At 46.4% G+C, this 27,851-nt stretch overlaps 1 protein-coding gene across 6 annotated transcripts in view; it reads left to right on the top strand.

The window, feature by feature from the left end:
• HHAT (hedgehog acyltransferase) overlaps positions 1-25,314 on the top strand; it is a 476,499-nt gene extending 451,185 nt beyond the window's left edge. For all 6 annotated transcript variants that reach the window (XM_053310551.1, XM_053310492.1, XM_053310544.1 and 3 more), the window contains one exon: positions 24,731-25,314. In XM_053310551.1, the coding sequence (XP_053166526.1) occupies positions 24,731-24,855 (125 nt within the window). In that variant the 3' untranslated portion in view covers positions 24,856-25,314. The remainder of the gene's footprint in view (positions 1-24,730) is intronic.
• Positions 25,315-27,851: the final 2,537 nt, after the last annotated feature.

Below are 27,851 nucleotides of genomic sequence, written 5' to 3'. Positions count from 1 at the left end.
TAGAGGAGTTGGACCAGTGGCTTGGTTTCAAACAATTTGAGTGTTGTGGGGATATATTGGCTCCCTCTTGTTTGGAGAAATTTTAGAATGGCAGAGGAACTCCTCTATGAGGTGAGGGTGTGATGACTCCCATGGGGGTCGTGGAGGAGGATTCCTCAGATGAAGACCCAGAGCAGGGGGAGCAAGCTGAAACTCCGGTTGACTCAGCAGAGCCAGAGCTGACAGGCCTGCAGGCCCCTCTGCCTCCTTCCCTCCCTCCTCCTGATGAAGCCTCCAAGGCCACTGAAGTCGAGGTGCCTGCCCCAGATCCCCGACAGCGACGTTTGGCCAGAGTACAGGTTCAGAGGGAGGAACACCATAGGTCAGAGAGGCTGGCCAGAAGGAACAGGTGTCCCAGCTCTGGCCTGGCTGCATCTCTCTGACAAGGCCCAGCTGCAGTAATGGGCGGGGCTCTCACCACACTGCCTATTTAGAGCAGCCTAAAAGCTGGGTCTGTGCTGGAAACAACATCCATGGTGACCCTCTACTATGAGCAACCTTGATCTAGAAATCTGGACCTGTTGTTGTCTGACCCCGATTCGTGTTTACCCCTGATCCTGTGGAATTCCCGGTGTTATTTCTGGCAACGTTTGTGACTGCTCTCCGTTCGTGTATGTCGGCTCTGTCTTCCCCTCTGAAAAGAGTAGTTTTCGCAGCTGCTGGGCAGTCGGCCAAGACAGGTCATTACAGAGGGCGACATAGTCGCTGTGGGCCTTTCTTGAGCCAGAGGCATGTAGGACCACCTCTGGGTATTTGAAACTGATGACCTGTTTAATCTCAAGGTGAAACTGGACATTGCATGGCAGCCTGGCACATACAGGCTTCCTAATCCTTTGTCTGTACCCAGTGTGAATGCAGAGGGATGTGAAGAAGAGGTTCCATTCACTGCCGGCAGGTTAGCCAAGATCAGAATGGAGCTTCTCAGAGTTAAAAATGGGGCTGTAGGCAGCGAGGGTGGGGGGGAGAGGATGCTGCAGCAACTGGAGCAGGAAGCAGGAAGCTTTTCTTCTTTTTATGGTGGTGCTGGGGTGCAGCCCCCCCTGCACTTACTGACTGGCCACCACTGGCTGGAGAGGAGAGGTTGGAGGAGGAAAATGGTGGCAGTTTAAGCAACCCCTCCCGCCTGCTGCTTCTCTCCTACAAATGTCCCCTCCTCCCCACATTCATATTTGGTGGCAAATGCAGGACTGGGAATCCCATGTTTGCTTCACAGAATTTAGCTTTGACCATGGTCTAACCAACTCGGTCGAGTTTTGAGGAGAAAATGAACCTCATGCACACTGCTTTGAGCTCCTTAGAGGAAGGGCAGGATATAACTGGAGCAAACATAATAATGGCCCACCTGTTGCACAGTTTAATGTGGGTGGTTCCCAGCCAGCTGCACTACTGCAGGCTCCTAATGCAGCACTGGTGGTCTTGTGCAAAAGCACAAGTACTTAAACTAGCACTCCCATACTCTGGGAGCAGTACTTACATTGAAAACCATTCCCCAAAGTGCAGGCACACTGAGTAATCACTCTCTTGCACAAGACCACCGAAGCTTCATCAGGAGCCCTCAGTGGCACATCTGGCTGGGAGCCATTAAACTGCACAACATATGGGCCAATGCCTGGACAGGGTTGCACTCTCCTTGAAGGACCAGTTTCCCTACCTGGGCAAGTTACTTGTCAATCATAAATGAAAGAGTGCTCACCATTCTCACATGGGCAGATCCATATCACCTCCAAGATGTTTAGTTCTTATTGTTCTCAGAAGACCTGGCTATTTCAGAAGACCCCCAGTTCGATTGTGATTACTGTTGGCTTTCGGTTGATTTTTGCTCTACTACATGTCCATTATTTGGGGGTGTTTTCTCTCTCTCCTGATTTTAAAAATTGTTTTTGCTTTCTTCTTAATATATGGATAATGGGAAATGATGAATTGCTTTATGGTTTGGCACTTTGGTAAGCCACTTTATGGTAAGCCACTTTGACATACCTTTTGGCACAGAAACGTGAGGCAAATTTTCAGTGATAACTAACAAGTAAACAGATGTTTCAGAAATACAGCTACCCTGGAAGTTTATACTGCTTAGGAAAGGAGGGAACAAAAAACATTAGCTTGGCAGCTTTTATTGCTGTGCAGTAAAGAACGTGCATTTAATAACAGATAAACTTTCAGTTGAGTGTTTCCATAACCTGGGTGCAGAAAGAAAACTGCCTTCTGGTGCACCTAGAGTGACCTCAATTGTTCCAGCTACTTTCCATTATTTTATACCAATATAATCCTGTCACATCAACATACATTCTCCTCAGTGCAATGATTTCACTAACTGTGCTCTGAAATTCCAGTCATAAAATTGGCAAGTTGCAGTTTTTATTTAATATTTACTGGTTGCCAGAGTTTATTATAATCAAAATTCTCAAGGCTTGATTGTCTCTCAGACACAAAAGATACTCTGAGAGCTCAGGCTCACAATAATGAAATGCTAAAACTCAGCATTCTCTCTAAATCTGTTGTGACAATCCAGTTTCATGCATGACAGTACATTAAATTATAAGGACTTCAGTCAAATGAACGCTGCTGATAGTTGAAAGAGAGAAATCTAGTCATTATCAGCAAAAATTACATTGATTTTGTATTTACACTGAACCATGCTACAAACTTAAGTTTCTCTGAATGTATGCGGGATGATTGATACCATGTCTTGGATGACACCGGTCCACACAGGAGGATAAATGTTACAAGAAATAATTGGATGTATTAAGCATTCCCACCCCAAATGGATTAAAAGGTGTCCCCAGGATTTATTAAAATGCAAATGAGTTTTGTGCTGAATTTTTATATTATTGCTTTGGGAGGAATCTGACTTAAATCGTAACTCTCAGTGGTCAAAAAGATTGAAACTGGTGGTGAAATAATTGTACATGTGAATAGGAATATTAACAAAAATTGGATTCCTGACTGTTGAGATATGGGTGGTTTATAACTATGATAGCACTGTTCTTTTTAACTTTCAAAAGGATTTAATGGCACCATGTCTTTTCTTTGTTTCTTATATAGAATGGTTTCACACAATCACTGCCAAGTCGGTAAGCCAGGAACCTCTGGTTCCTGGTGTTTGTGTGCTTTTAGCAGGCATAATGTCTGAACCCATCCAACTCCAGTTCCTCGGCCAGATTCCTGAGATTCACCCAACATTATCTTGAGATTCTCCACTCAACTTATTTATTTATTTTATTTGATTTGATTTTTATACCACCCTTCCAAAATGGCTCTTACAATTAAACAAACCATTAAAACAGTAAAGAGCTAAAACAAAAATTAAAAACAATATAACAACAATTAACAATTTAAAAACATTTTAAAACAACAATTAAACAATCATCAATAATTAAAAACCCTGTAACCAGGTTAAAATATTAAAACCAATTTAAAAACCCTGGAAAGCCAGATAAATGTATGTAATTTGAAGGAAAAAGCTATTGTAAAATTCAATAAAAATTTAAAATGGAAAAAACCCTGGAAAGCCAGGCCAAACAAATATGTTTTAAAGGCTCTCCTGAAGGCTAATAGAGAATTCAAATTACGGCTTTCCGCAGGGAGCGCATTCCACAGCCCCAGAGCAAATAATTTTGTTTTAATTTGTGTTTTATTGTAAACTGCCCAGAGACGTGAGTTTCGGGAGGTGCATAAATATGTTTGGAAGGAAGGAAGGAAGGAAGGAAGGAAGGAAGGAAGGAAGGAAGGAAGGAAGGTTACAAATGGGCAGAGAATCGCAGGTGAATGTCAGGTGAATCTTGGGAACCAGACTTAGGCATGTTCAGATGTCACACTTGCCGGGAGTGCACATCCACTGGCAACCAGAGGTTCCCAGCTTACTGACTTGGCGATTGTGTGAAGCCACCCCTAGAAAATCTTGCAGATCCTAAAATATTCCAGTTAAATACAAATGGATATATTCTGCCTGTTAATGTTTTAATCTAGGGCCAAACAACTTTGACCTTCCAGCTGTTTTTGGACTACAAGTCCCACCATCCACAGCCACAGTGGCCAGTTGTGAGGGATGATGGTCATTGTAGTCCAACAACAGCTGGAGGGCTGAAGTTGTACAGCCCTGCTTTAACCCTATAGCTTTTGTTTCCAAGTTGAGGATTTTTGTTGGCTTATTTATTTATTTAACACATTTATAACGCCCTATATAAAATCGTAGAGCGGTTTACAATTTAAATAAACAGCAACTGAAACCTAAAAATCATATAAAACAGATTTAAATTACCATAACAAAACTTTAAAACTTTAAAACAACATAAACTAAAAGCCTGATGAAATAGGTGTGTTTTCAAAAGTCATTTAAAACAACCAGAGATGGGAAAATTCTGGTTTCATTTTGGAGTGTGCTCCAGAGCCTCGGGGCAACTCTAGAGAAGGCCCAGTTTTGGGTCACCACCAAGCGAGCCAGTGGCAACTGCAACCGGACCTCCCACAATGATCTTAATAGGTGGTGGGGTTGTTGAAAAAGGAGGCACTCTCTTAAATAACCTGGGCCCAAGCCACTCAGGGCTTTATAGGTAATAACTTTGGCTTTTTTAAAAAAAAGTTAGTAGTTCTTGCTTCATTCCGCTTTATGTATTTATATTTTAATATGTGTTTCACGCCCATCAGTAATATTTATTTAATTTTAAAGCAGAAGTTCATGTCCTAACTAATGTGCTTGCAGAAGTATTTTCTGTTTGCACAAGCAAGAAGGGGCGATTTCCACCAATCTGCCCTCACTCTCCTGCCCCTATGCTCCCTGAAAATATGCCCCTAAAACTCACCCAGCCCACATGGAAATATTTTGAGGGGGCATCGGGCGCAGAAGACGGAAGGGAGGATCTGCGAAAATTGACCTCTCCCCATTGTGTGAGTGCAAAGTACTTTCACAAACATGGTGTTAGGATGTGAGCCAGTGAGGTTTTTTTCTTCTTCCTTTCTTTTTATTTGGCTTTATAGTTATATGTGTTTTCCATCATGTTTATTTTCTTCATGTAAAAAAGAAAACCTCAACAAAAAGACTCCTAAAACAGTCTACGTTTGGGGAGCAAAATAATCTTGAATATATGTCCAGGGCTAGCCTTTGAATCTTACTGCTGTAAATCTCCCCACCAGCAACAAGCATGCCCCCACACCAAACCCACTTCTGTCTCTTTGCCCCTTGCAGGATGACATCTTGAGCCCATCCTCATGATTGGAGAATGGGCTTAGACAGGGCAAAGGGCGGAAGTCGTGAAAGGCTTACCTCCCCTGCAGACGATCCCGTCCTTGATGCTGGGCGGCCGGATCAGCCTCCCAGATGATTACTGACTTCTGCTTCAAGCAGGGAAAGAGCAGGGAGGTTTGGACGAGTGTGGGGAGCCTCTCGATGCTGGTCAGGAGGCTACTTGTGCGTAAGTGCCATGCAAAGCCACGTGGCACCAACACATGAGCATTTAGCCTGCTTTGGGGGCACCCTCATACCCAAAACCAGGGCTAAGTGGCAGGTCCCTAAGTGGGCTTGTCACCTCACTGCCACCGGGAGCCACGCGGCTTCTAGCGGTACACACGTGCACCAAAAAACAGGCTGGGCTTCCTTAGCCCAGTTTTTGGTGTGCGTGCAAAAAGCTTACTTATGTAGCACCACTGTCAAGAAGCTTGCTTAGCAAATGCTGTTGCTCCAGCAACCTTTTCTTCTGAGTGGGTTTCTTCTATCCTTAATGACACGAAGGGATCTGCAGTCTCCAACCACCATATCTAATGGCCGGGGTGGGAGCTACCATTGGGCAAATGGGTTCAAAGAACCCGGACCGCACCCAATCAGGGGCCGCGTCTCGTGGCCTCTACATGTCCGCCCCCCCCACACATCTGATGTCAGATGCAGGGGTGCTGGTTTAGCTCCCGAGCGGGGAGGTGTGGTCTGGCTCCCGAATGGAGCCACAAGGCTCTGTTCGGGAGATGAAGTCCAACTCCCCAAGGGGCCACGCAGCTCCTTTGGGAGCTAAACAAAGGCTGGTGCTGCAAACGCAGCGCCAGCCTAGATAGCTCCTGAAGGGGGCCACGCTCCTGAAGGTAGGTAGCTCCTGAAGGTAGCTCCTGAAGGGGCCATGTGGCCCCTTCAGAAGTTAAATGGTTGGCGCTGCATTCACATCGCTCCCAGGAGAGGCGCTCCTGGCTGCGCTGCGAATGCAGAACTAGCCTCTGTTTATCTCCTGAAGGAGCTGCGTGGCCCCTTCGGGAGTTGGACTCCATCTCCCAAACGGAGCCTTGTGGCTCCGTTCGGGAGCCAGAATTTAACCACACCTCCTGTGCTCACGCCAGACATGGGGGCATGGCTAGCCTGTGTCTAACGTCAGACATGGGGGTCGGTGTGAGCGGGGCCGTGGCTCCCGCACACGGGCCGCCGGCAGTCAGGCTCCATGCCTGCTAATGGCACTTCTTCCCTTGAAATAGAGGGAGCAACGCATACACATAGAATCTCCATATATGCATCAGAGCAAATGTAGGGTTCTGATCTGGGGGCTTGGGACTCTAATAGGGCTCTCTAGCAATGGAGCATCTCCTCAGAGGTGCAAGGCCCCCCCCCATGTGAGAAGTTCCCCTCTCATTTCACTGAATTCCCCCACCAAACTAAATACCCCATATCTTTAATCCACAAAATATATTTCTCGCCCCTCAAAAGTTTCTTCCCCCTGCACATTTAAGTGAGGAGCTACTCCTCAAACTTTCCCTCTGTCTGCTCTCCTGCATCTCACATCCCTCCCCGTTTAAGAACAGGCACAGCAGCCCAGCTTTGTTCCTGATGTATCTAACGTAGCATCCATCTGTTCTTTGCCTTCTTCTTTCACTGCCCAGGAAACCAATATACTTCTGTTATGAAAGCATTTGTTGAAGAAAAGAAGTGGGTTAAAATAAAGACCTGAAAGCTTTCACGGAAAGATTCTGTAGATGACCTATTCCCCTTTGACTCTGGAGTATGCTCCATTTCCATGTCAGTCACAACTCTTGACGTATGCTGGCTAAGAGCCGGTTGTGTTTTTCCTTTTTGTTTGTGTCTCATTGCTGCAAGATTTTGTTGTTGCTTTTTAAAAATTTTAAATCTTTTTATTGCATCTGCATCATTCCACTTTTGTTAGCATGTCTTCTTATGATGCCCCAAACTAGGGCTGTTGACTGTGCAGTGTTGCATATCTCATCTACCCTGGCCCCGACTTTGATCATATTTAAACTCACATTAAATTTTAAAATGTCAGGAGCAAATGGAGCAGATGAAAGTGATTATTTATTTTGCAACTGTAAAACAAACAGGCTACTGGCTGCTAATCAGAGCTGCTGGCTAGAGGTGTGCACAAATCATTTTTTGCAATTCGATTCTACCTTGAATCAAATTGCAAAAAAAGAATCGATTTGTCAAACTGGCCCGCCATAGTCGGCCAGTTCAATTAAACAAACTGGGAGGGAAATCATGAGTCACCCATAGGGAACAATGGGAAACTTGGATCACCCCATTTTTCCCCATGGGTAGGTCCTAGTTTTTTAAAACTTTCCTCAAAAAAACCCATAGGATCCTATGGGTGTTTAAGCTTTTTAAAATGTTTTAATTGCCTGCTTGCCCATTTCTTTTGTGGGCTGGGTGGTAGGTAGTACCCATCACACCACATGTCCCTAAGACCTGCCCATGAGGAATAATGGGGTGATTTGAGTTCCCCATTGTTCCCTATGGATGAAACAAGCAGAGTGCACACATTTTGCAAACCTGCCTTGAAAAAACAACACCACTACAGAACAGAAGCACACACAGATCTTCCCAACACAGAATACCACATTTGGTCAAATACAGTCCAAAGATAGCCAAAAAAGAATAACTGACCCAGAATCCATTGCCAGCCACAGTGCCTGCACTGCAGGAGCATCATTGACAAGTTGTTCTCTCACACACAATTATGACTCCATTCTCACTTGCAACAGCTGCCATAGAAGCACTCTTAGCAGCCTACAAGCATAGCCATAAGCTCAACTACAGTAACGTGACATCTTCAGCCACATTTTGACTGAGTACACCTTGCAATGCAGAATGCAATGCAAAGCAGACCAGAGCAGTGAGTGAAAAACAAGTTAGTCCAGAGCCAGTCATGGAGCACATCTCACAACAATCACCAAGAAAGTAAGTGTGTGTGTGCGTGTGTGCGTGTGTGTGTGTGTGTGTGTGTGAGAGAGAGAGAGAGAGAGAGAGAGAGAGAGAGAGAGAGCGCTGAGCTGCCACTGTCCATTTCTCCCCACAGCTCCATCTCACAAACAGACCAAACCACAACTCAAGGAAGGAAGGCAGTGCCTGGCTGTGTCTGGATAATACCATGGCCTCAGATTGTTGCTGGGCCCCAGCTGACATCCTGACACATAGGCCAGGGCACCAGTCCATATCTCATGGCAGTGGTGTGCATGCATGTCTGCACTGAATAGAGTGGTTCAAGTTCCCCATTGTTCCCTATGGGCAAAACAAGCAAAGTGCACACATCTTGCAACCCTGCCTTGCAAAACAACAACACAGCAGAATAGAAGAACACACAGCCCTTCCCAACACAGAACAACACATTCCCGCAGGGTCAGAGTTCCACCGGGTCAGAACATCCTGAAAGATCAGGTGATCAGGTAGGCTCAGCTACGGCGGACACTGACTGAGCATACACCTACCCTTTTAGCTCCGGTGGAAGCAAGCTGCTATATTGCGGCACTTAACGCCTGCCACACAAATAGTGGAAATCGATTCACAACAATTCGGGGCGATTCAATTTGTGGTCAAATCAGCCCCTTCATTTAAGGTGTGATTTGATTTGTGGTCGAATCCACGAATTGCCCCTGATTCGCCGTGAATTAATTTGCAGGCGAATGGAATTGCACATCCCTACTGCTGACACTTGAAAGTAGAATTAGATCAACATTTTGGATTGAATATTATAGCAAATATGCAGGAGAAAACAGAACCTGAAGACATCTACACACTGCCTACTGTCAGCCCCCTGGAGTCCTTTTGCGTCTGCAGGAAAACTGTCATTGATCACACGTTGGTTCAGCTTTGGACTCTTCTCAGGTGAATCAATTGCTGAAGCAGCTCTCTAGACCACAGGTTTACAAAGGATTTGTAAAGAGCTGTGGACATTTTAATGGAAACCACTAAGCCATGCACTTTGCATTTCACTTGCTCTGCGGTCCATCTTACATTAATTTGCACATGCCTCTAAAGCCTGGAAGAGAAAATAATGAAAGTGAAGCATTGTTCTTCCAAGAAATCTTCTCCTGGCAGCATCACCGTCTGACAAAGCACAAAACCGATTTGGGGGCAAGCTGAGTCCTGGATCTCACATAGCCTGTTTTTTTGAAGGGCTTGCTGCTTTATACTCTGCTTGATCTATTGCCTGCCACAAAGAAGGGAAAGGGGGGTGGAAATCTGCTCCAAGTTTTGCAACATTGATTCACTGCAGGAAATGGTTGTTTTCAGTTACTGGGCTACTTTTAGCCTTGGCACTGGCAGCCGTGCCTTTGATCACATGTATAGTTTGATGCACAGTTGACTTCTATATGGTTCAGAGCATTAAAATTAGAAAATAAACTTGGGAGCCAAAAGCCATCTTTAGTCATCAGCGGCATAAAATAGATGCTTAGGGTTTAGCAAAAAGGCTTCTGCTGTGTATCGTGCAGCTATGCACTTTAGAGAAAGGAATCAGGGCTGATTCATATACAGAAAAGGTGACTGTGGTGTGCCCTTTTATAGGGGGTTTGGGGATGATGAGCTGGTCTTACAGAGAAAAGACTTGTAGCTCGGTGGTAGAGTACATGCTTGACTTGCAGAAGGGCCCAGGTTCAATGCCTGACATTTCCAGTAAGGGCTGAGAAAGACCCCTTTCTGAAACTCTGAAGAACTGTAGACAGAACAGAGCTAGACTGACGTAAGGTCTGGCTCAGCTGAAGGCAGTGTTCTTTTATCCAGGGGATGTAGCACAGTGGTTGAGCACCTACTTTGCATGCAGAAGGTCCCATGTTCAATTTCTGGCATCTCCAGGTAGGGCTGAGAGAGACTCCTGCCTGAAACCCTGGAGAACTGCTTCCAGTTAGTGTAAGCCAGGACTACTCAACTCCAGCCCTCCAGCTGTCTTTGGACTACAGCTCCCAGCATCCCACCATCCATATTCTGGCCAAACCCTCATCTATATACACATACAAGTGGTATGTAAATGCAAACCTTATTTCTCCTAGTCTAAGGCCACCACAATCCATTATACAGTACACACACACACACACACACACACACACTCACACACACTTATTTTACATATTTTACATATATGCTAACTTACTTCTTGCTTGTTTTCGCCACACAGATGACCAGAAATTGGGAGCAAACTTGCCTCTTCCTCCCTCCTCTGCCTGACATTCGGTGGCATAACTATGATCACTGTGAGAACCAGTCTTTATAAGATATTTGGCCTCAAATAAGATAATCACAAATGCAAGACACACACACCCTTTTTTTTCATATGTTGAGCTCAGATATTCCTTTCCAAGTACCAAAATTAGGACTGTTGCAAGATTCCATAACTGACAGTCTTTCACTTCTGTCATATATGCAGCAAAGGTAGTGAACTGTAGTGGTACTCGAGTTTCCTGTCGACTATGACTGGCGATCCCAATTGGGCTTTATGCCACGTGCTGAAATAGCTTATATATCTTTGTGCACAAATGATTTTATCCTCTGATCTGCCCATCCATGTCTCATTGTCTGTTTATAATGATTCTTGGGTGCCTACGATATTACCAGCCATGCCATTCCCTCCATGTGCAAAGGGAATGGTTTGGAAGGAAAACCTGCTAATGAAGTCCACTTCATGTACTTCTGTACACCTCAACAGCAGAAACAACACTGGTCTAGTTAGCAGCTGCCACCTGCTGTGTTCCTGGTAGGAGGAGAGCTGGCCTTGTGGTAGCAAGCATGACTTGTCCCCTTAGCTAAGCAGGGTCTGCCCTGGTTGCATCTGAATGGGAGACTTGATGTGTGAGCACTGCAAGATATTCCCCTCAGGGGATGAAGCTGCTCTGGGAAGAGCAGAAGGTTTCAAGTTCCCTCCCTGGCTTCTCCAAGATAGGGCTGAGAGAGATTCCTGCCTGCAACCTTGGAGTAGCCGCTGCCAGTCTGTGAAGACAATACTGAGCTAAATAGACCAATGATCTGACTCAGTATATGGCAGTTTCCTATGTTCCTATGTTCCTCTTCCCACAATGCCCTACATAGTGTCTACTACCACAGGAAGTGGAGAGTGGCCCATCTAGCCAGCAGACATTGGTTGCTCAATGGGCCCAAACCTCCCCAAGAGACCAGTAGCTGCCACTTTCCCCCCATAACCACAGGGGCTTCTGTAAAAGTGGCAGCAGCAGATGGTAAGCTCCATTTTGTCTCCCCCTCCTCACCCCAAACTTTCAGCCCTGTCCTAATCTCAGTATGGTGCCCTTTGGGGATATTATATTTTATTATATTTTTCATTCCTGTTGCAGTAAAACACTGAACAGTTTTCAAAAGTATGTCTAGTATGCTCTTAATTCACGCCCCCCCCCCTTAAATTGGCTTCTGCCAACTAAAGCTTTCTTTGTTTTTCAAATAAAAGTTTTGGTCTGAGGAATATAGTGCAATAAATGTCTGAAGGGTGCAGAGAGTTGTTTAAAGTAAACATCGGTATCTCTTTGGCTTGCCACTGGATTTGGCTTGCCAACACTGGACATTGTTGACCATTCTCTGTGTCCTCTGCTGAGACAAACAGTATGGTGAAGCAATCCCGCTAAACGCTGCTGTCGAACACCATATGGCCCAGTCTGGTCCCAGCTTCTCCTACTAGGGTACCCTGTTGAGGAGCAGGTGAGGGGTCATGGGCAGGGAGGCAGAGTGGCTGTGTTCTATAAGAATAGCATCTCCCTGACCAGGATCCCTGTCGAAGTACCTGGCCCTATTGAACATGTGTACTTAAGTTTGGGGACCAGGGACAAACTGGGACTTCTGTTGGTGTACCGATCACCCCGCTACACATCTGAGTCCCTAACTGAGCTGATGGACTTGGTCTCAAGGTTGGCATTGGAGGCTCCGAGGCTTGTGGTGGTGGGGGACTTCAATGTTCACATCCGGACCAATTTATCTGTGGCAGCACAGGAGTTCACAGCAGCCATGACAACTATCAGCCTAGCCCAAGCAGTCTTGGGACCAATGCATGTTGCTAGTCACATGTTGATCTTTTCTTTCACTCTTATGAGGGTGGTGTTCCATGGATGGGGATTCCTGTGATTTCTCCATTGTCATGGATGGACCACCATCTGGTTAAGGTTGGATTCACAACCATGTCCCACCTCCGCAGGAGTGAGGGGCCTATTAGGATGGTCCACTGGAGAAGGTTGTTGGACCCAATAGTTCCAAGAAGCCTAGGAAGGATTTAGTGTTGGCTTTGCCATTGATTCTGTTGATGCTGTGGTGGAGAATTGGAACAGCAAACTCACCAGGGCAGTAGACAAGATCTCTCCTAAGCGTCCTCTCTGGCCCACATCAAAACTGGCCCCTTGGTATATGGAAGAACTATGGGGGCTGAAGTGGCGAGGTAGAAAATTGGAGCACAAGTGGAGAAAGAATCAACTGGATCCGAGAGATTACGACATAGAGAGCATTTGAAGATCTATGCACAGGCAATATGTGCAGCAAAGAAGTGATTCTTTTCTTCTTCATATTGCATCTGCAAGTTCACATCCAGCAGAGTTGTTCAGGGTTGTGAGAGGGCTAGTATGTGCCTCTCCTCCCTTGAATCAGAATTTGGAACCATCTATTACCCACTGTGACATTTTAATGAGTTCTTTGTGGATAAAATATCTCGTATTCGGACTGACTTAGACTCGGGAGGCACTGCTTTGCAGTGGTTCTCCTCCTACCTCTTGCTCGGATTCCAGATGGTGTCCCTTGGAGATGGTTGCTCTTCAAAATCTGAACTTTTATATGGTATCCGCCAGAGCTCCGTATTGTCTACAATGCTCTTTAACATCTTCATGAAACCATTGGGAGAAATCATCAGGAGATTTGGTACAGGATGTTATCGGTATGCTGATGATACCCAAATCTTTTTTCTCCATGTCAACATCATCAGGAGAAGGCATAACCTCTCTAAATGCCTGCCTGGAGGTGTTGATGGGCTGGATGAGAAATGATGGTGATGGATATTTATACAGTCATCCCTTGTCAACTGCAAGGGTTCTGTTCTGGCAAAACCTCGCCTTTGGCAAATTTGCAGTTGGCAAGTAATTGAAATGAATGGGGAAAAGGGAGTATGGCAAACTGAGGTTGCAAAAAACAACAACCCCCAAAATCAAAGAAAAAAAATACCCCCCAAAATGCCCCCAAATCACCTGGAATCCCTTAAAATCACCAAGAATTCACAAGAGGAGTGAGCAAATTGAACCTCTAGAAATGTTTGGGAAACACACACACACACCCGCCGGCGCCAATTGTTTGAAAGCACTTTTGAATCCCAAAAAACCACTCAGTGTCACTTTAAATTGTGAGGAGTTGGCAGGGTCAGCAAGAGGAATGAGCAGATTGAACCTCTGAACCCCCCAAAATTGCAGGAAACCCCCCCATCACTAAAAGATCTCGCTAAACTGTGGATACTCGAGTTGCAGTTGGCAAGATTGGTCACAATTTCCCAGTCATGGATACTCAAAACTTGATTGGGAAAACCACAGTTGGCAAGAGATGACTGTATACCCCTTTTCAACCAAAGTTCCCTAAGTGTTTTACATAGAGAAATAAACATAAATAAAGATGGGTTCACAATCTAAAAATAAAAACAAGACAGACACCAGCAACAGCCACTGGAGGGGTGCTTTGCTGTCGCTGGATAGGGCCTGTTGCTCTCCCCCGGCTCAGTAAAGAGAATCACCACTTTTAAAAGGTGCCTCTTTGCTTAATTAGCAGGGGAAACAAACTGAGACTCAACTCAAGCTTTGTTAGCAGGGATAACATACTGAGACTTAATCCAGATAAAATGGAGGTACTTATTGTGCGGAGTCAGAAGACAATTTTGATATGCCGATTCTGGATAGGATTTCCCCAGAAGGAACAGGTACGCAGTCTGGGGGTGCTTCTGGATCCTGACCTCCCTGCTGTCCCAGGTTGAGCCAGTGGCCAAAGGTGCTTGCTTTCAGCTTTGGCTGATACAACAGCTGCATTCATTGCTTGAGATAAATGACCTCAGAACAATAGTATATATGCTGGTAACCTCCAGACTTGACTACTGCTATGTTCTTTATGTGGGGCTGCTTTTGTACATAGTCCACAAACTGCAATTGATACTGAATGCAGCAGCCAGTTAGGTCTGTGGGTCATCTCGGAGGGGCTATATTACTCCTATACTAAAAGAACTACACTAGCTGCCCATAAGTTTCCAGGCAAAATACAAGGTGCTGGTTATAACCTATAAGCCCTAAACAGCCAGCCTTAAACGGCCCTGGGTATTTAAGAGAACGTCTTCTTTGCCATGAACCCCACTACCCATTGAAATCATCTGGAGAGGTTCATCTGCAGTTGCCACCAGTTCATCTGGTGGCTATGTAAGGACAAGCCTTCTGTATTGCCACCTTGAGACTCTGAAATGCACTCCCTGCTGAAATAAGAGCCTCCCCATCTCTGACAACTTTTTAACAGGCAGTCAAGACGTAGTTGTTCACCTAAGCTTTTTAATTTGACTGTAGTTTTAAATTGTTTTAAGGTTTTCATTCTAATTGGCTTTATGTTGTTGTAAACCGCCCAGGGATGGAAGTTTGAGAAATAAATAAATATGCCCGTAGGCGCACGACTATCTTTCTTCTAGCTTTTCTCAAATAGCCCAGAAATCTCTAATGGTGAATGAGTCCTGTAAAAACCATTGAAGCAGCATGCACTTGTACAGATTTGATCCATAGATGCTGCACTGCAGGAAAATTCAAAGCTCTCATTAGAATGCCATCAGTACTTTGCCCATTGCCATGCCCACTGCATTCTAATGAGTGCCGTGTCTCTCCCTCACAGCAGTGCTGGCTCCTGCTTTTCCACGGTTAACTGCACTATAACTAGTGCTTTCTTCTTAGAAAGAAACATTGACATTGCTATACAGGGAGGTGGGGAGGCAGAATGAGACTGTAAAATGACCTCTCCTGTGCTCATATTATTTTGTAGCAGGGAAATAGATTCATGGAAAAGTTAACAGTTACTTCAGTATTTTCCTGGCAGTATACTTTGGCATGGAAGGGGAAGAACCATAGGTCCCAGGTTCAATCCCGGCATCTTTTAGTGCTTCCTCTCCCATCTCACATGCAAGTCGAGGAGAATAAAAACTTTTATTTTTTTAATCTTAGAACAGGTGTTCTCAAATTTGGGTCCCCAGATGTTGTTGAGACTACCAACATCCCTTTGGCTGTTGAAGCTGGGGATGATGGGAGTTGTAGTCTAATGACATCTGAGGACACAAGTTTAAGAACCCCTGCCTTCGAAAAAAATCACAGTTCCAAGTTACTATTGAACTTGGGGGACTCTGGTTTGTTAACTGTAGTTAAGACAAACCAGGATATAAAGCAATGATTTGATCCTGGTTTGATATTCTGGCTTGCTCTGACTCTAGTACGTTGACAGACCACAGTTCCAATAGCAGGGCATGGCTAGCCATTGACTGTGATGGTGCACTGTGATGGTGCATAATCTGGGATCTCCACTCCACATTCGGCCAGGAACAAAGGCATGACTGTCATCATTTACCAGCAGCTGATTGCAGGAGGACTCACAAAGCCTTAATCCCAGCACCTAAAACAGCAAAGCTCAGATGAATAATAGTCTCCGGAGGGACATCAATACAAAAACATTTGGGCAACCTGAGGGATGAGCTAGAGAACACACCCACACAAAGAACAGGCTGAAGATATACCATCATACATGATTGGCAAGGAGACAACTAGGCAGTAGTCAGATGATCTTAACATGGCAGAATGATTGATTGATTGTTAAATTTGTATACCGCCTTCCATTAAAACAATCTCAAAGCGGTTCACACAGAAAAATTAAAACAAGACTATGAAAATTACACAATTAGGAAGGGGAAGAAGACAGGGGAAGAAGGGGGAAGAAGACAGAAGGAGAACAGCTTGGGTGGGGCACTGACTGACTGCTGTCTTTGCCCCTGCCCCACCTTTCCTCAGGTGTGTGTAACATCTCCTTGGGCTGCTGCTGGGGCTTTGGCTGCTGCTGCTGCTATATAGGGCAGGCTAGCCCAAGGGCGCGAGCCTCTTGGCGCGATCCGAAGGGCGAGAGCACAAGGGCTCTCGTCCTTGTGGCTCTCTGCCGTGGGGCAAGCTGCCTGAGGACCAGAAGATCTCTCTCCTTCCGCCCTGAAGAGCCATCTTCTCACAATTAAGAAGTCAGCAGGAGACTACGCAAGCCTGGTTTTGTTTTGTTTTTAATTAAGCCAAGAAGCCGTGGTGGGTTAGTCTGGGGAGATGTGTCTGGGGGAGCAAAAAAGTGGGTCTGGAGCGGGGGCGGCAATATCACAGGTAGCGGGCAGAGGGAGGTATGGCGGTGGGAGTTGGGCAGGCCGTTACAGGGGAAAACGGTCCAGGCAATTGAGGCCTGTTCCTTTTTCCGGCCCTTCTCCCAATCCTCTGACCCTAGGGAGCTCTGGGAACACTCCTTCGAGGATTAGGGTGCTGCTGCTGAATGCCAGGTCAGTTAACGCAAAAACATCTCTCATCCACGATCTGATTGTGGATGAGCGTGCTGACCTGGTATGTGTGACGGAGACCTGGTTGGATCCGCTGGGCGGGGTCGGTCTCTCTCAGCTTTGTCCTCCAGGTTTCCAGATCGTGCAGCAGCCCCGCCTCGAGGGTCGGGGAGGAGGCGTTGCAGTCATCTTTCGAGAGACCCTCCCTGTTTCCAGGTGCCCGGTCAGGCAATCTCAGAATTTCGAGTGTTTGTCCTTGAGAGTGGGCCTCCGAGATAGGCTGGGGATTCTGTTGGTGTACCGACCACCCCGCTGCACTTCAGTCTCCCTACCTGAGCTGGCGGGGGTGGTCTCGGAGGTGGCCTTGGGTTCCTCCAGGCTTATTGTTTTGGGGGATTTAAATGTCCACGCTGAGGCCCCCCTAGTGGGTGCGGCTCAGGATTTCATGGCCTCCATGGCAACCATGGGCCTGTCTCAATTGGTATCGGGCCCTACCCACGTGGCGGGACACACTCTGGATCTGGTTTTTGCCGACCGGGAAATAAATGATCTGGAGGTGGGGGAATTTGAGACCACTCCCTTGTCATGGACAGATCATCACCTGGTGGGGTTTAGTTTGACTGCTCCGTCTGCCCTCTGCAGGGGTGGTGGGCCGATTAAGATGGTCCGCCCCCGGAGGCTTATGGATCCGCTTGGATTCCAGACGGCCCTCGGGGAGTTTCCAGTGTCCAGAGCTGGTGACCCTGTCGACGCCTTGGTTGATCTCTGGAATGGAGAAATGGCCCGGGCTGTTGACACGGTTGCCCCCAAGCGCCCTCTCCGGCTTAGTGGAGCCCGTTCTGCTCCTTGGTTTTCCTCGGAGCTTAGGGCGATGAAGCAACTCGGACGACGGCTGGAGCGACGCTGGAGGAAGAGTCGTCACGAATCCGATCGAACACGGGCTAGAACCCATTTTAGGGACTACGCCGTGGCGGTGGGGGCGGCGAAGAAACGTTTTTTCTCCGCCTCCATTGCGTCTGCTCAGTGCAGGCAAACAGAGCTATTTCGTGTGGTGAAAACATTGCTCCACACATCCCCCCGGACAATGGGGGAGGAGCCATCTACAGCTCTTTGTGATCGGTTTGCCTGTCACTTTGCAGATAAAGTCGCTTGCATCCGTGCTGACCTGGACTCCAGAGTTTTGGCAGTTCCGGCAGACGTGCCTTTGGCACCATCTGGTCCCGTTGTGTTGGATTCTTTTCGGTTGGTGCGGCCTGAGGATGTGGACAAGATCCTGGGCAGTGTGCGGGCGACTTCGTGCGCTCTTGACCCTTGCCCTTCATGGCTAATAAAAGCTGCCAGGGAGGGGACAGGCAGATGGCTGGAGGTGATGGTTAATGCTTCATTAAGGGAGGGCAGGATGCCATCGTGCCTTAAGGAGGCGGTGGTAAGACCTCTATTAAAAAAGCCCTCCCTTGATCCCTCCAGCCTGGACAACTATAGACCTGTGTCTAACCTGCCCTTTTTGGGCAAGGTGATGGAGCGTGTGGTGGCGTCCCAGCTGCAGAGGGTCTTGGATGATACGGATTATCTGGACCCTTTTCAATCTGGCTTCCGCCCCGGGTATGGGACTGAGACTGCCTTGGTCGCTCTAGTGGATGACCTACGCCGGGAACTAGACAGGGGGAGTGCGTCCCTGTTGGTTCTGCTGGACCTCTCGGCGGCGTTCGATACCATCGACCATGGTATCCTTCTGGGCCGCCTCTCGAGTATGGGAATCGGAGGCACTGCGTTGCAGTGGTTCCGGTCCTTTCTTGAGGGGAGGGTCCAGAAGGTGGTGCTGGGGGACTACTGCTCGGCCCCATGGCCGTTGGCCTGTGGGGTCCCGCAGGGTTCGGTCTTGTCCCCCATGCTGTTTAACATCTACATGAAGCCGCTGGGAGAGGTCATCCGGGGATTTGGACTGAGTTGTCAGCAATATGCGGATGACACTCAGCTCTATCTCTCCTTGTCATCTGATCCTAGGGAGGCGGTGGATGTCCTGAACCGGGGACTGGAGGCCGTGATGGGTTGGATGTGGGCTAACAAACTGAAACTGAATCCGGATAAGACGGAGGTGCTGTTGGTCAGTAGGAGAGCCAATCGGGATGTGGAGATTTTACCAGTTCTGGATGGGGTTGCACTCCCCTTGAAGGAGCAAGTACGCAGCTTGGGGGTACTACTGGACCCGGCTCTGCTCTTGGAAGCTCAGGTGGAGGCGGTGGCCAGGGGTGCCTTTGCACGGCTTCGGCTGGTGCGCCAGCTGCGTCCCTTTCTCGAGAAGGCAGATCTGGCCACGGTTACCCACGCCTTAGTCACGTCGCGGCTGGATTACTGTAACGCGCTCTACGTGGGGCTGCCCTTGAAGAATATCCGGAAACTGCAGCTAGTGCAAAACGCAGCAGCGAGGGTGTTATCCAGAGCTGCCCGTTGGGAACATATCACCCCCATTTTGAAAGAGCTGCACTGGCTACCGGTTCGTTTCCGGGTCCAATTCAAGGTGCTGGTTTTGACCTTTAAAGCCCTAAACGGTTTGGGCCCAGGGTATTTGAGGGACCGCCTGCTCCCAAGGGTTGCTGCCCGCTTGACGAGGACATCTGAGGGGGCCCTGCTCCGGGTGCCGACAATGAGAGAGGCCCGGCTGTCGTGCACTCGGGACAGGGCCTTCTCTGTTGCTGCCCCCAGACTCTGGAATGCTCTCCCAGTGGTCATTCGCTCCTCGGACTCCATCATGGCTTTTAGAAAGCTTGTAAAGACTTGGCTTTTTACCCAGGCTTTTACATAATCGTTTTTACTGCTGCTTCTGGGTGTTTTTATTTCTTGTATTGTTTTATGCCTGTTTTTATATGTTTTTATACTCTTAGCATGTTGTTTTTATTGTGTTTTTATTGTATGTTTTTAACTTTTGTAAACCGCCTTGGGGCTATATTTTAACGAAAGGCGGTATAAAAATGCAAAAATAAATAAATAAAATAAATAAATAAATAAATTAAAATATTAAGCTAGAATAGAAAAACATAGATCTGACTAAAAGGATTTGAAATACAAGCACAATGCAACCTATTCCATTCCAGAATGAATAGAGCCATAAGCCCATGTTTTACATGTGTACAGATGTCTGTACACAGGTACATGCTTGTGTGTAAACCTGCCCCTCAAATAGAAAGCACTGGGAAGTACCAAGAGTACTATAGGAAGTGTCCTACTGTACCTGTCTTCCCCATACATAACTTGTAAACAACAGTATGCTGTGCACTTGTTATACAAGTGTTGAGCATAATGTATGAATAAGGCTATAGAAGTGTTAGAAAGCCCAAAATGGGACACAGATCTAGGAGACCTCTCAGAATAATTAAAAGAACAAACAAATCCCCTCTTCTCAGTGGGCAACAGTATTAAAACCCCTAGAAACTAAAATAGCAGGTGTCTGAAAACATTTTAGAAATGTCTAATACAACCAAGAGGCTGTATATAGAGTTTAAGCACCAAAAGAAACTCTTAGAGCTCACAAAAACCACCAGGGACCTCCAAGCTAAAAGAGAATCTTAAGCAATGCAGCAGATACCCTAATATGCATGTGAACTGGCTTGCAGAGCAAGGGGAAGGGGAAGATATGAAGCAATTCCTGGCCCAGTTATTTTCAGCGTGACTGTCATCACTTACCATCTCAGCAGATGATTTTGGAAGGGTCCACAGAGCTTTAACTCCTGCACAGGCTAAAGCAGCAAGACCCAAGGACATAATTGTCAGGTTTGCATGGGTTCACATCAAAAGAAGTTCTATTTTTAAAAAACCCATATTTTGTCAAAATGGAGAGAATTTTTTGGATTTCACAGAGAGATGGTTCACATTCATTGCAGTATTCCAGTTTTCACCATAATTCAAACTTAGTTCTGGAAAGATGCATTCCCTTTACAACATGCATATGATGTATGTTTTATGTTTTCTCATGACCCTTTTTTCATATTTATCTTTTGGAGGGTATGCAGCTCTGTCATTCTTTTACTTTTTGAATTTATTGTGATTCTTTGTACAGAAGAAAGAGAAAAGAATTAATAAAACAGCTTTTTTTAAAAGCAACAAAACACAGTTCCTTGAGTTTGTATGTAACAGGGAGCTATGGTTTGTTCTTAAGCTTTCACTCTCCCTCTCTCATATGAGAAAGAAAGGAGGAGGGGGAAGGAAGAACCATGTGAACATGCAAGGTGCCTTAGGCTCATCCACACAGAACTAGACTATTGTTGAAGGTTAGGTCTGAATCAGGCCTCTGCCCATTCAAAGCTGTAAACTGCTGTTTCATATGCATATACACAGCAGTCTGAGATCCTCATCCCATTCCTTCAGTATACTGCCCATTCAGGTGACTATGCATCCACAGGTATTAAAGGTATACAGGAGGCCCTCTTTATTCATGGGGGTTCCATTCCTGCCAATAAGCACAGATACAGAAACTGCAAATAAAGAAACCTTGCCCCTATGGGAATCCAGGGCTTAGTTTCCTTACCGGCGGAGGGACTGTGTGTGTGCCAAAAAAGCAGGAAGGGGGCAGAAATAATAGCAGTAAAAACCACCACAAAATGGCTCTGTGCTTCAAAATGGTGGCTGGAAATGAAATCAGAAGTCCTTTCTGGCCGCTCAGGAACTGCGGATAGGCCAAATTTGCCTATGTTTCATGCTGCAGATAAAATAACTGGGTCTTTAAGACTCATCCATGGACACAGGAGATGATGATCCATGAAACTGAAGATAAAAAGGGTCTCCTGTATTAGCATTCTTTTGTCAAAGGCCATGACCATCCATTCACAGAGATCAAAGCACACAAACCCTGGGGACACTATTCTAGCAGCCCACTTGTATGCATCTTTATTTTTTTTTAAATTTAACGGGTTTTTTGACATTTTGTCTTTTTCAACGCCTCTCCCAGTTCCCACCCCCCACCCCACCCCCTGAGCCCAGCCCTCCCTTTTCCCCCTCAGCACTGGTTGGGGGGAGAAGAGGAAAGGAGAGAAGGAAAGAGAAAGAGGGAGAAAGAAAGCAGAAGGGGGAGATGAGGTGAAGTGCTACTCACCATTGTACTAGGAGGTGTGGATGGATCAGAGGGGTTTCTATTCTAAGAATAAAACAACTAGAAGGAGGAAATAACCAGAAACTGCATATACATGCTATTTAAACACACATTTTCCTAGCTCCTTAAAAGTTGACTCTTTTCGAATTAAAATTATTTTAGAGACCTAGGTGAGAAGTGCTTTGTTCTTACATTTGACAGGAAGAACAGAAGAAATGGGGGTGTGGGGGAGAAAATATGACAGTCAACTTCCAGTGATGTCACCAAATAATTAATTTCTCCGTGATGACCTGTGTGTCATTGTGTACCCTTCTCTATAATCAAATCATGAGAACACACAAGCCGTTCATTTAGAGCCATCATTTCAAGGGTGCCTTGGTCTTGCTTAAAACATTTAGTCCTTGCGAAGAAATCTGGACAACCAAACCTGTAATGATATATTTTATATACACTCTATATGGAATGAAATTTACCTTGCAGTTGAGTCAAAGTTATGTACTTTCTGCATCCTTTCATTCTTTCATCCTGATAACACCTCCAAAGATTGCTCAGATAAAAGGGATAGCCCTAACTTCCTTCTAAAGCCTGTCTTGCTGAGACCGAAAAGAAAGTCGTCTGATATAAAACGTCATTCTGTGCTTAACCTTTTCCCCTCCTCCCCGCCCCTCAGTTCTCCATTCAGAGAAAGAAAAACAAAGGAAGAGGCCGAAATGAACTGAGGCTATGCACAGCAATGTCTCATGGATTGAGCTTTATATAACAAATCAGTTACATAAATAGGCCTAAAGGCCACCTGTAATCTGTCAGGACACTGTCAGACAGTAATAGATTTGTTCCACTTTTCTTAATTCCCAGCCCTTAACAAAATTCAACCCAAACTTCTGTGCTGATGGGTTTTGCCTGTCTGGCTCATTCACACATGAGGCCACCAGCATTCCCAATAACAGGGAATTCCAGATGTTGTTGGCTGCAACGCCCAGCATCCCCAGCTGCAGTTGCCTTTGGCTGGGATATATGGGAGTTGTAGTCCACAACATCTGTGATTCCCTGTTAAGAGGAAACACTGGAGGCCACTACATGATGTTGTAGTCATCAAGGGATGTACATGCAAATGGTGCCAAAGATCACTAGAATCTAGCAGTGGACCAGTCCACCAAGCTGTGACACTTCCACACAAGCCTTGTGGACACCACCCAGAAAGGAATGGCAATTATATAGCATTCGAATATCAGAAGAGTCCTGCTGGATCAGATCAAAGTCCATCTAACCTATAATCCTGCTTCACACAGTGGCCAATCAGCTGGCTCAGGAGGCCCACAAGCAGAGGATGCAATGCGAAAGGGCTTCCACTTCTTTGGAATTCTCTTCCCCTTCAGGTTCGTCTATTTTAAAACCCCTGCATCTGTTCTGTGCTGAGGGGGTTACTAAGTTCCAACTATCCTGCTGCTAAGGATGTGCAAACCGGTTCGAGGTCGATCTGGTTTGCCATTGAACTGGGCCAGTTCAAGGGTTTGCCCTGAGCCAGACCAGGCCTGCTTTAGCTCAACCTCGAGCCGAACCCCCTGGTCTGGCTCGGAGCCAGTCTGGCATTTGAAATATATATATTAACTCACCTCTGGGCGCAGGGTCATTCTGCCACCTCCAGGGGTGCTGGGCATGCAAATAGCCCATGCGCATGGACGGCGGCATTCAAAATGGCTGTCAAGAGGGCAGGAGAGGCCTGAAAATGGGCCAAACCAGCGCAAGAATGACCAGGGAAGGACCCCCCCGCAACCCGCGGCCTCAGCAACACCCCCTGGAGGTGGCAGAATGACCCTGGGCCCAGTGGTGAGTTAAAATATTAATAATTAACGTTGGATCAGCTCAAATTTTTTTTGAACCTTGGATCAGCTCAAATTTTTGTGAACCCTGGGAGTGCAAAAAACTGAACAGGTCCAGTTTGAGCCCGGTTTGGACTCGAACCAAACCAGGCAAACCGCTTTTGTGCAGACCCCGACCATCTGCAAGCTCCAAGTGGCTCAAATCACTCAGCGGCTGTTATCCCAAGGAGGGACTTCTTCTTCTGACTATGTCATGTGTCTCTGCTGCTCTACAGCTGCAGTGTGCAGACAGAAAACTCCCTCCAGGTCAGGAAACCTATGCTTCCCCTATATGCACCGCTGTGGAGGGGAGGCTAGTGTTGAACTGTGGAGAAGGGGTGTGTTTCTCCCCACCACCACCACCACCAAATGAAATCAAAATGCACCATTTGCCCCATGGCATTCTGTGATCCAGAGGTTACTGGTGTTTTAACTGTGTGGAAAGGGTTCTGCGGTGGTTTCCCTCCCCCTTGAAAATGAAAAGAAAATGCACCATTTGTCCCCTAGGATTCTGTGCTCCAGTCAGAGGAAGGCTGGTGTTTGAACTGTGTGCAAAAAGGGTTGTGTGAGGCATATTTATTCTCAAATTATCTTGTTTTTATCAAAGCATACATATATTATACCCATCAGCATATGTACATTTTATTTGATTTTTTTATTAATGCAAGTGGAGACTTTTTAGAGACTTCTTTGGTGAACAGCACCAACTATTTCCACTTTCGTGGTGACAGATTGTGACTGTTTTCACCACAAGGACCTGGCAACCCTATTGAGGACAGGAACCTGCTTTTTCTTACTCTTTTTATTTCTGTGCAAACTGATTTCAAAACTTTTCTGTTTCAGAGCAGTATAAATAATTTCTTTAAAAAATAACGCATTTCCTGATTCAGTTTATGCAGATGCAACACTGGAGACCAGGTTTGTCTTTTGTTCCAGATGTTCAAGCATTATCTGGGTCTTGGCTAATCTCTCCCTGTTCTCTCTGTTCACAGGCTGGCCCTGGGCAACACTCTGTGTGTTCGGGTTCCTGTATTGCTATTCTCATGTTGGGATTGAATGGCAGCACACATACACCAAGGATGAGCAATCGTCCCAAAGGATGCCATCTAAGTCTTAAAAGAAAGCTCCAAAGAACTTACAGATTCCTCCCCCACTTCCTCTCCATGTACAACGTATCCTGTTGCAGCCTTTGAAATCTGGAGGCTTATATACTTGCCACAGCAAGTATATGCATTTGCACAGCTGCACAAAATCTCAAAACTCTGGAAACCATTTTAATATATATGGGGTTTTTTAAATGGACTCCATGAAATGAAAACACGTTTGAAAATGTATTTGTTTCCCAGGATGCTAACTTGTACATATGCATGTACACATGCTGCATATGTAGTTGTATGTATAATATGAGTGTGTGTCAGCAGGAAAAAGGTGTGTTATACAGTAGCGGCCAATCGGGGCTGCGGGGTCAGGGTGGAGGGGCGAAGAGCAGGGCTGGAAGGAGTAAATGGGCCACAGCTGCACCTCTCTCCCTCTCTCTCCCCACATTGCCCCAGCTGCGTGCCCCTCTTCCTGTATTTTTGCCCCACCATGACTGTAACTGGAGCCACACAGGTTGATCATTTGCCCATGGCCAGCCTGTGTGGCTCCAGTTACAGCTGAGGTGGGGCAAAAAGGCAGAAAGAGAGACCCACAGCCGGGGGAGGCCAGGAAGAGGGAAGAAGACACTGCGGCGGCCCATTTGCACCCGCCAGCCCTGCCCTCCGGCTCGCTGGCATCAGCTGCCACTGTCAGTGGCCCCAAAGTTAAGCACTTTGAAGTGGTATTGATTAAAACACTACAGATCCAACCCGTTACCACCAAATCTGCATCCCTAGTTCAGAAATATCTCAGGAGTGATCGCTGGGAAGCAGATATTGCAGGAGCATTTGTTTCTAGAAATTGTGAAGTTAATGGGGGTGTGAGGAGGGGGGTTCCTCCCTTCCCTTTTCCTCAACTATTATTTCACTTGTCATTTTAGGAGAGGATTGTGATTTGGAGCTTCTGTTTCAGAGCCATCCGGTCTTTATTGGCTCTTTTGTTCTGTGTATGGAGATATGAGTGGGTGGGAGTGGACCTGGTTGTATATACAGTCTCATTGTGGAATTTCATCTCTCCACTCTCATTAGGAGCATAGGAAGCTGCATTATACCAAATCAGACCATTGGTCCATCTAGCTCAGTATAGGAGCAGCCGGTGAAGGCAGCGCCAGCCAGCGAGAGGCACCTTTAAGGAGTAACAAGTACAGGTGCTGCTTACCAGTGTGTAAGCAGCACCTGCAAGCTGCTGTAATCTGCCTGCTATCCTGCATCGGGTGGCTGCACTCCGCCTGGCAACCGGCAGGGCTGCAGTAGGGCCCTGGTCTCTGCACATGTGTGGAGGCTCCATATACACGCAGAGCCTAGGGGCCTGCTGGATGCCAGGTAGAGCATCGACACGCCACGTAGGATTGCTGGCGGAGCACGGCAGCTTGCAGATGCTGATTACACACTAGTAACACCTACTTGTTACTCCTTAAATATGCCTCTCGTCGCCCCCTCCCCCAGCACTGCCCTCACCGGCCACTCCTGGCTCAGTATTGTCTACGTAGACTAGCAGCAGCAGCTCCAAGGTTGCAGGTAGGAGTTTCACTCAGCCCTATCTTGGAGATGCCAGGGAGAGAATCTGGGACCTTCGGCATGTGAGCATGCAGATGCTTTTCCCAGAGCGGCCCCAACCCCTAAGGGGAATATGTTACAGTGCTCATACATGTCTCCCATTCAAATGCAAATCCAGGGTGGACCCTGCTTAGCAAAGGGGAGAATTCATGCTTGCTACTACAAGATCAGCTTTCCTCCCTCATTTCATGTCACATTCCTGTATGTGACCTTAACTTCTCCAGCGCGATCATTCTCAGCCATCTTTTTCCATTAGATACCTCTGCCTTATCTCCCTTGTTGCCGTTATGCTTGAAACACTCTCCAAGAAAACCTGCATGATGCCTCCTCGCTTGCATCCTTTTGCCTTTTCAAAACCCACCTGTAACAATCATGTAGTAATAGCCTTTCCTTTCCTGTAAAGAGTGAACTGGAAGTGAACCTGGTCCTGACTGACAGGCAGTGACCTCTGGGGATCAGCCACTCAGCACACAGTGGCCAGGACCTAGAGGGCCTGGCGGCAGGAAGTGAAGGGGGTCTTTGTTTTCAGAAGGAGCCAGGAGGGCAATGAGAGAAGATAGGGAGCAGGCTTTGTGAGCACCAGCCATAAAGTCTGCCTGCCTCATGGGCAACAGCCAGCCTGGAGAATTCTCTCATGGAAGGACATCTGCAGATCCTTGAGATACAGGATTGCAGGAAACTTGAATTATCTCCTGGAGTTTGGGGTGAGTTCAAGGGAAAAGGAAGCTAAGGGCTTTGGCTTTGGGGAAAGGTTTAACCAAGGAACCATATGTTAGGTAGCCTGCGTTAGATTTCTTTTGATTTTGTGCTTTTGCAAATCCCTACAACTGGTTTATTATTTCTTTATTTGTAATGTGACAAATCAAGGCAAATTGAGCCAATACCCTTTTCCAGCTAGGGCATTGTAAAAGTCTCTGTAACTTCTCAAGGAGGCTTTTTGTATTTTCTTGCATTTTTGTTCTATGCAACTGGATAACCACGATTTTAAAGTGTGCCACTCCAAACACCAGCTGGAATGATCTTTGGAAGTAATCTTGTAAAATACTGAGTATTTCTTTTTACCTGTAACTCAAAGCTGAGAGTGCCTCTGACTGAAGCAGTCTGTAGTATTTTGAATAAAGTTTTTCTCTTTTTGTTCTTTGCATTTTACCTGTCTCTGAGTGGATTTTTAGCTCAGGAAAAGGGCTTTTGCTCTGGTGCAAACATGCCTCAAAGGTAATTATTCAGCAACCTACCAAGTTTTCTCTCCACATGTAGGTAACTTGCACATAGAAGGTTTTCTGTACTTTTCCATTTGGTAAAGAGAATGAGAGAGTCCCTAGACAATCACCCAAATCCAGGGAGGGGTTATGCTCTGTAATTAGGGAGTGGTGGCAGAGTAGTTTAAGTTTAAAGGAACAGCCTTCGTTGAGTAAACATG

Source organism: Hemicordylus capensis, chromosome 1, assembly GCF_027244095.1.
Source record: "Hemicordylus capensis ecotype Gifberg chromosome 1, rHemCap1.1.pri, whole genome shotgun sequence".
NCBI classification, from domain to species: Eukaryota; Metazoa; Chordata; class Lepidosauria; order Squamata; family Cordylidae; genus Hemicordylus; species Hemicordylus capensis.
Note: the sequence above shows the minus strand (reverse complement) of the source record. Positions and strands in the feature narration are given on the sequence as shown.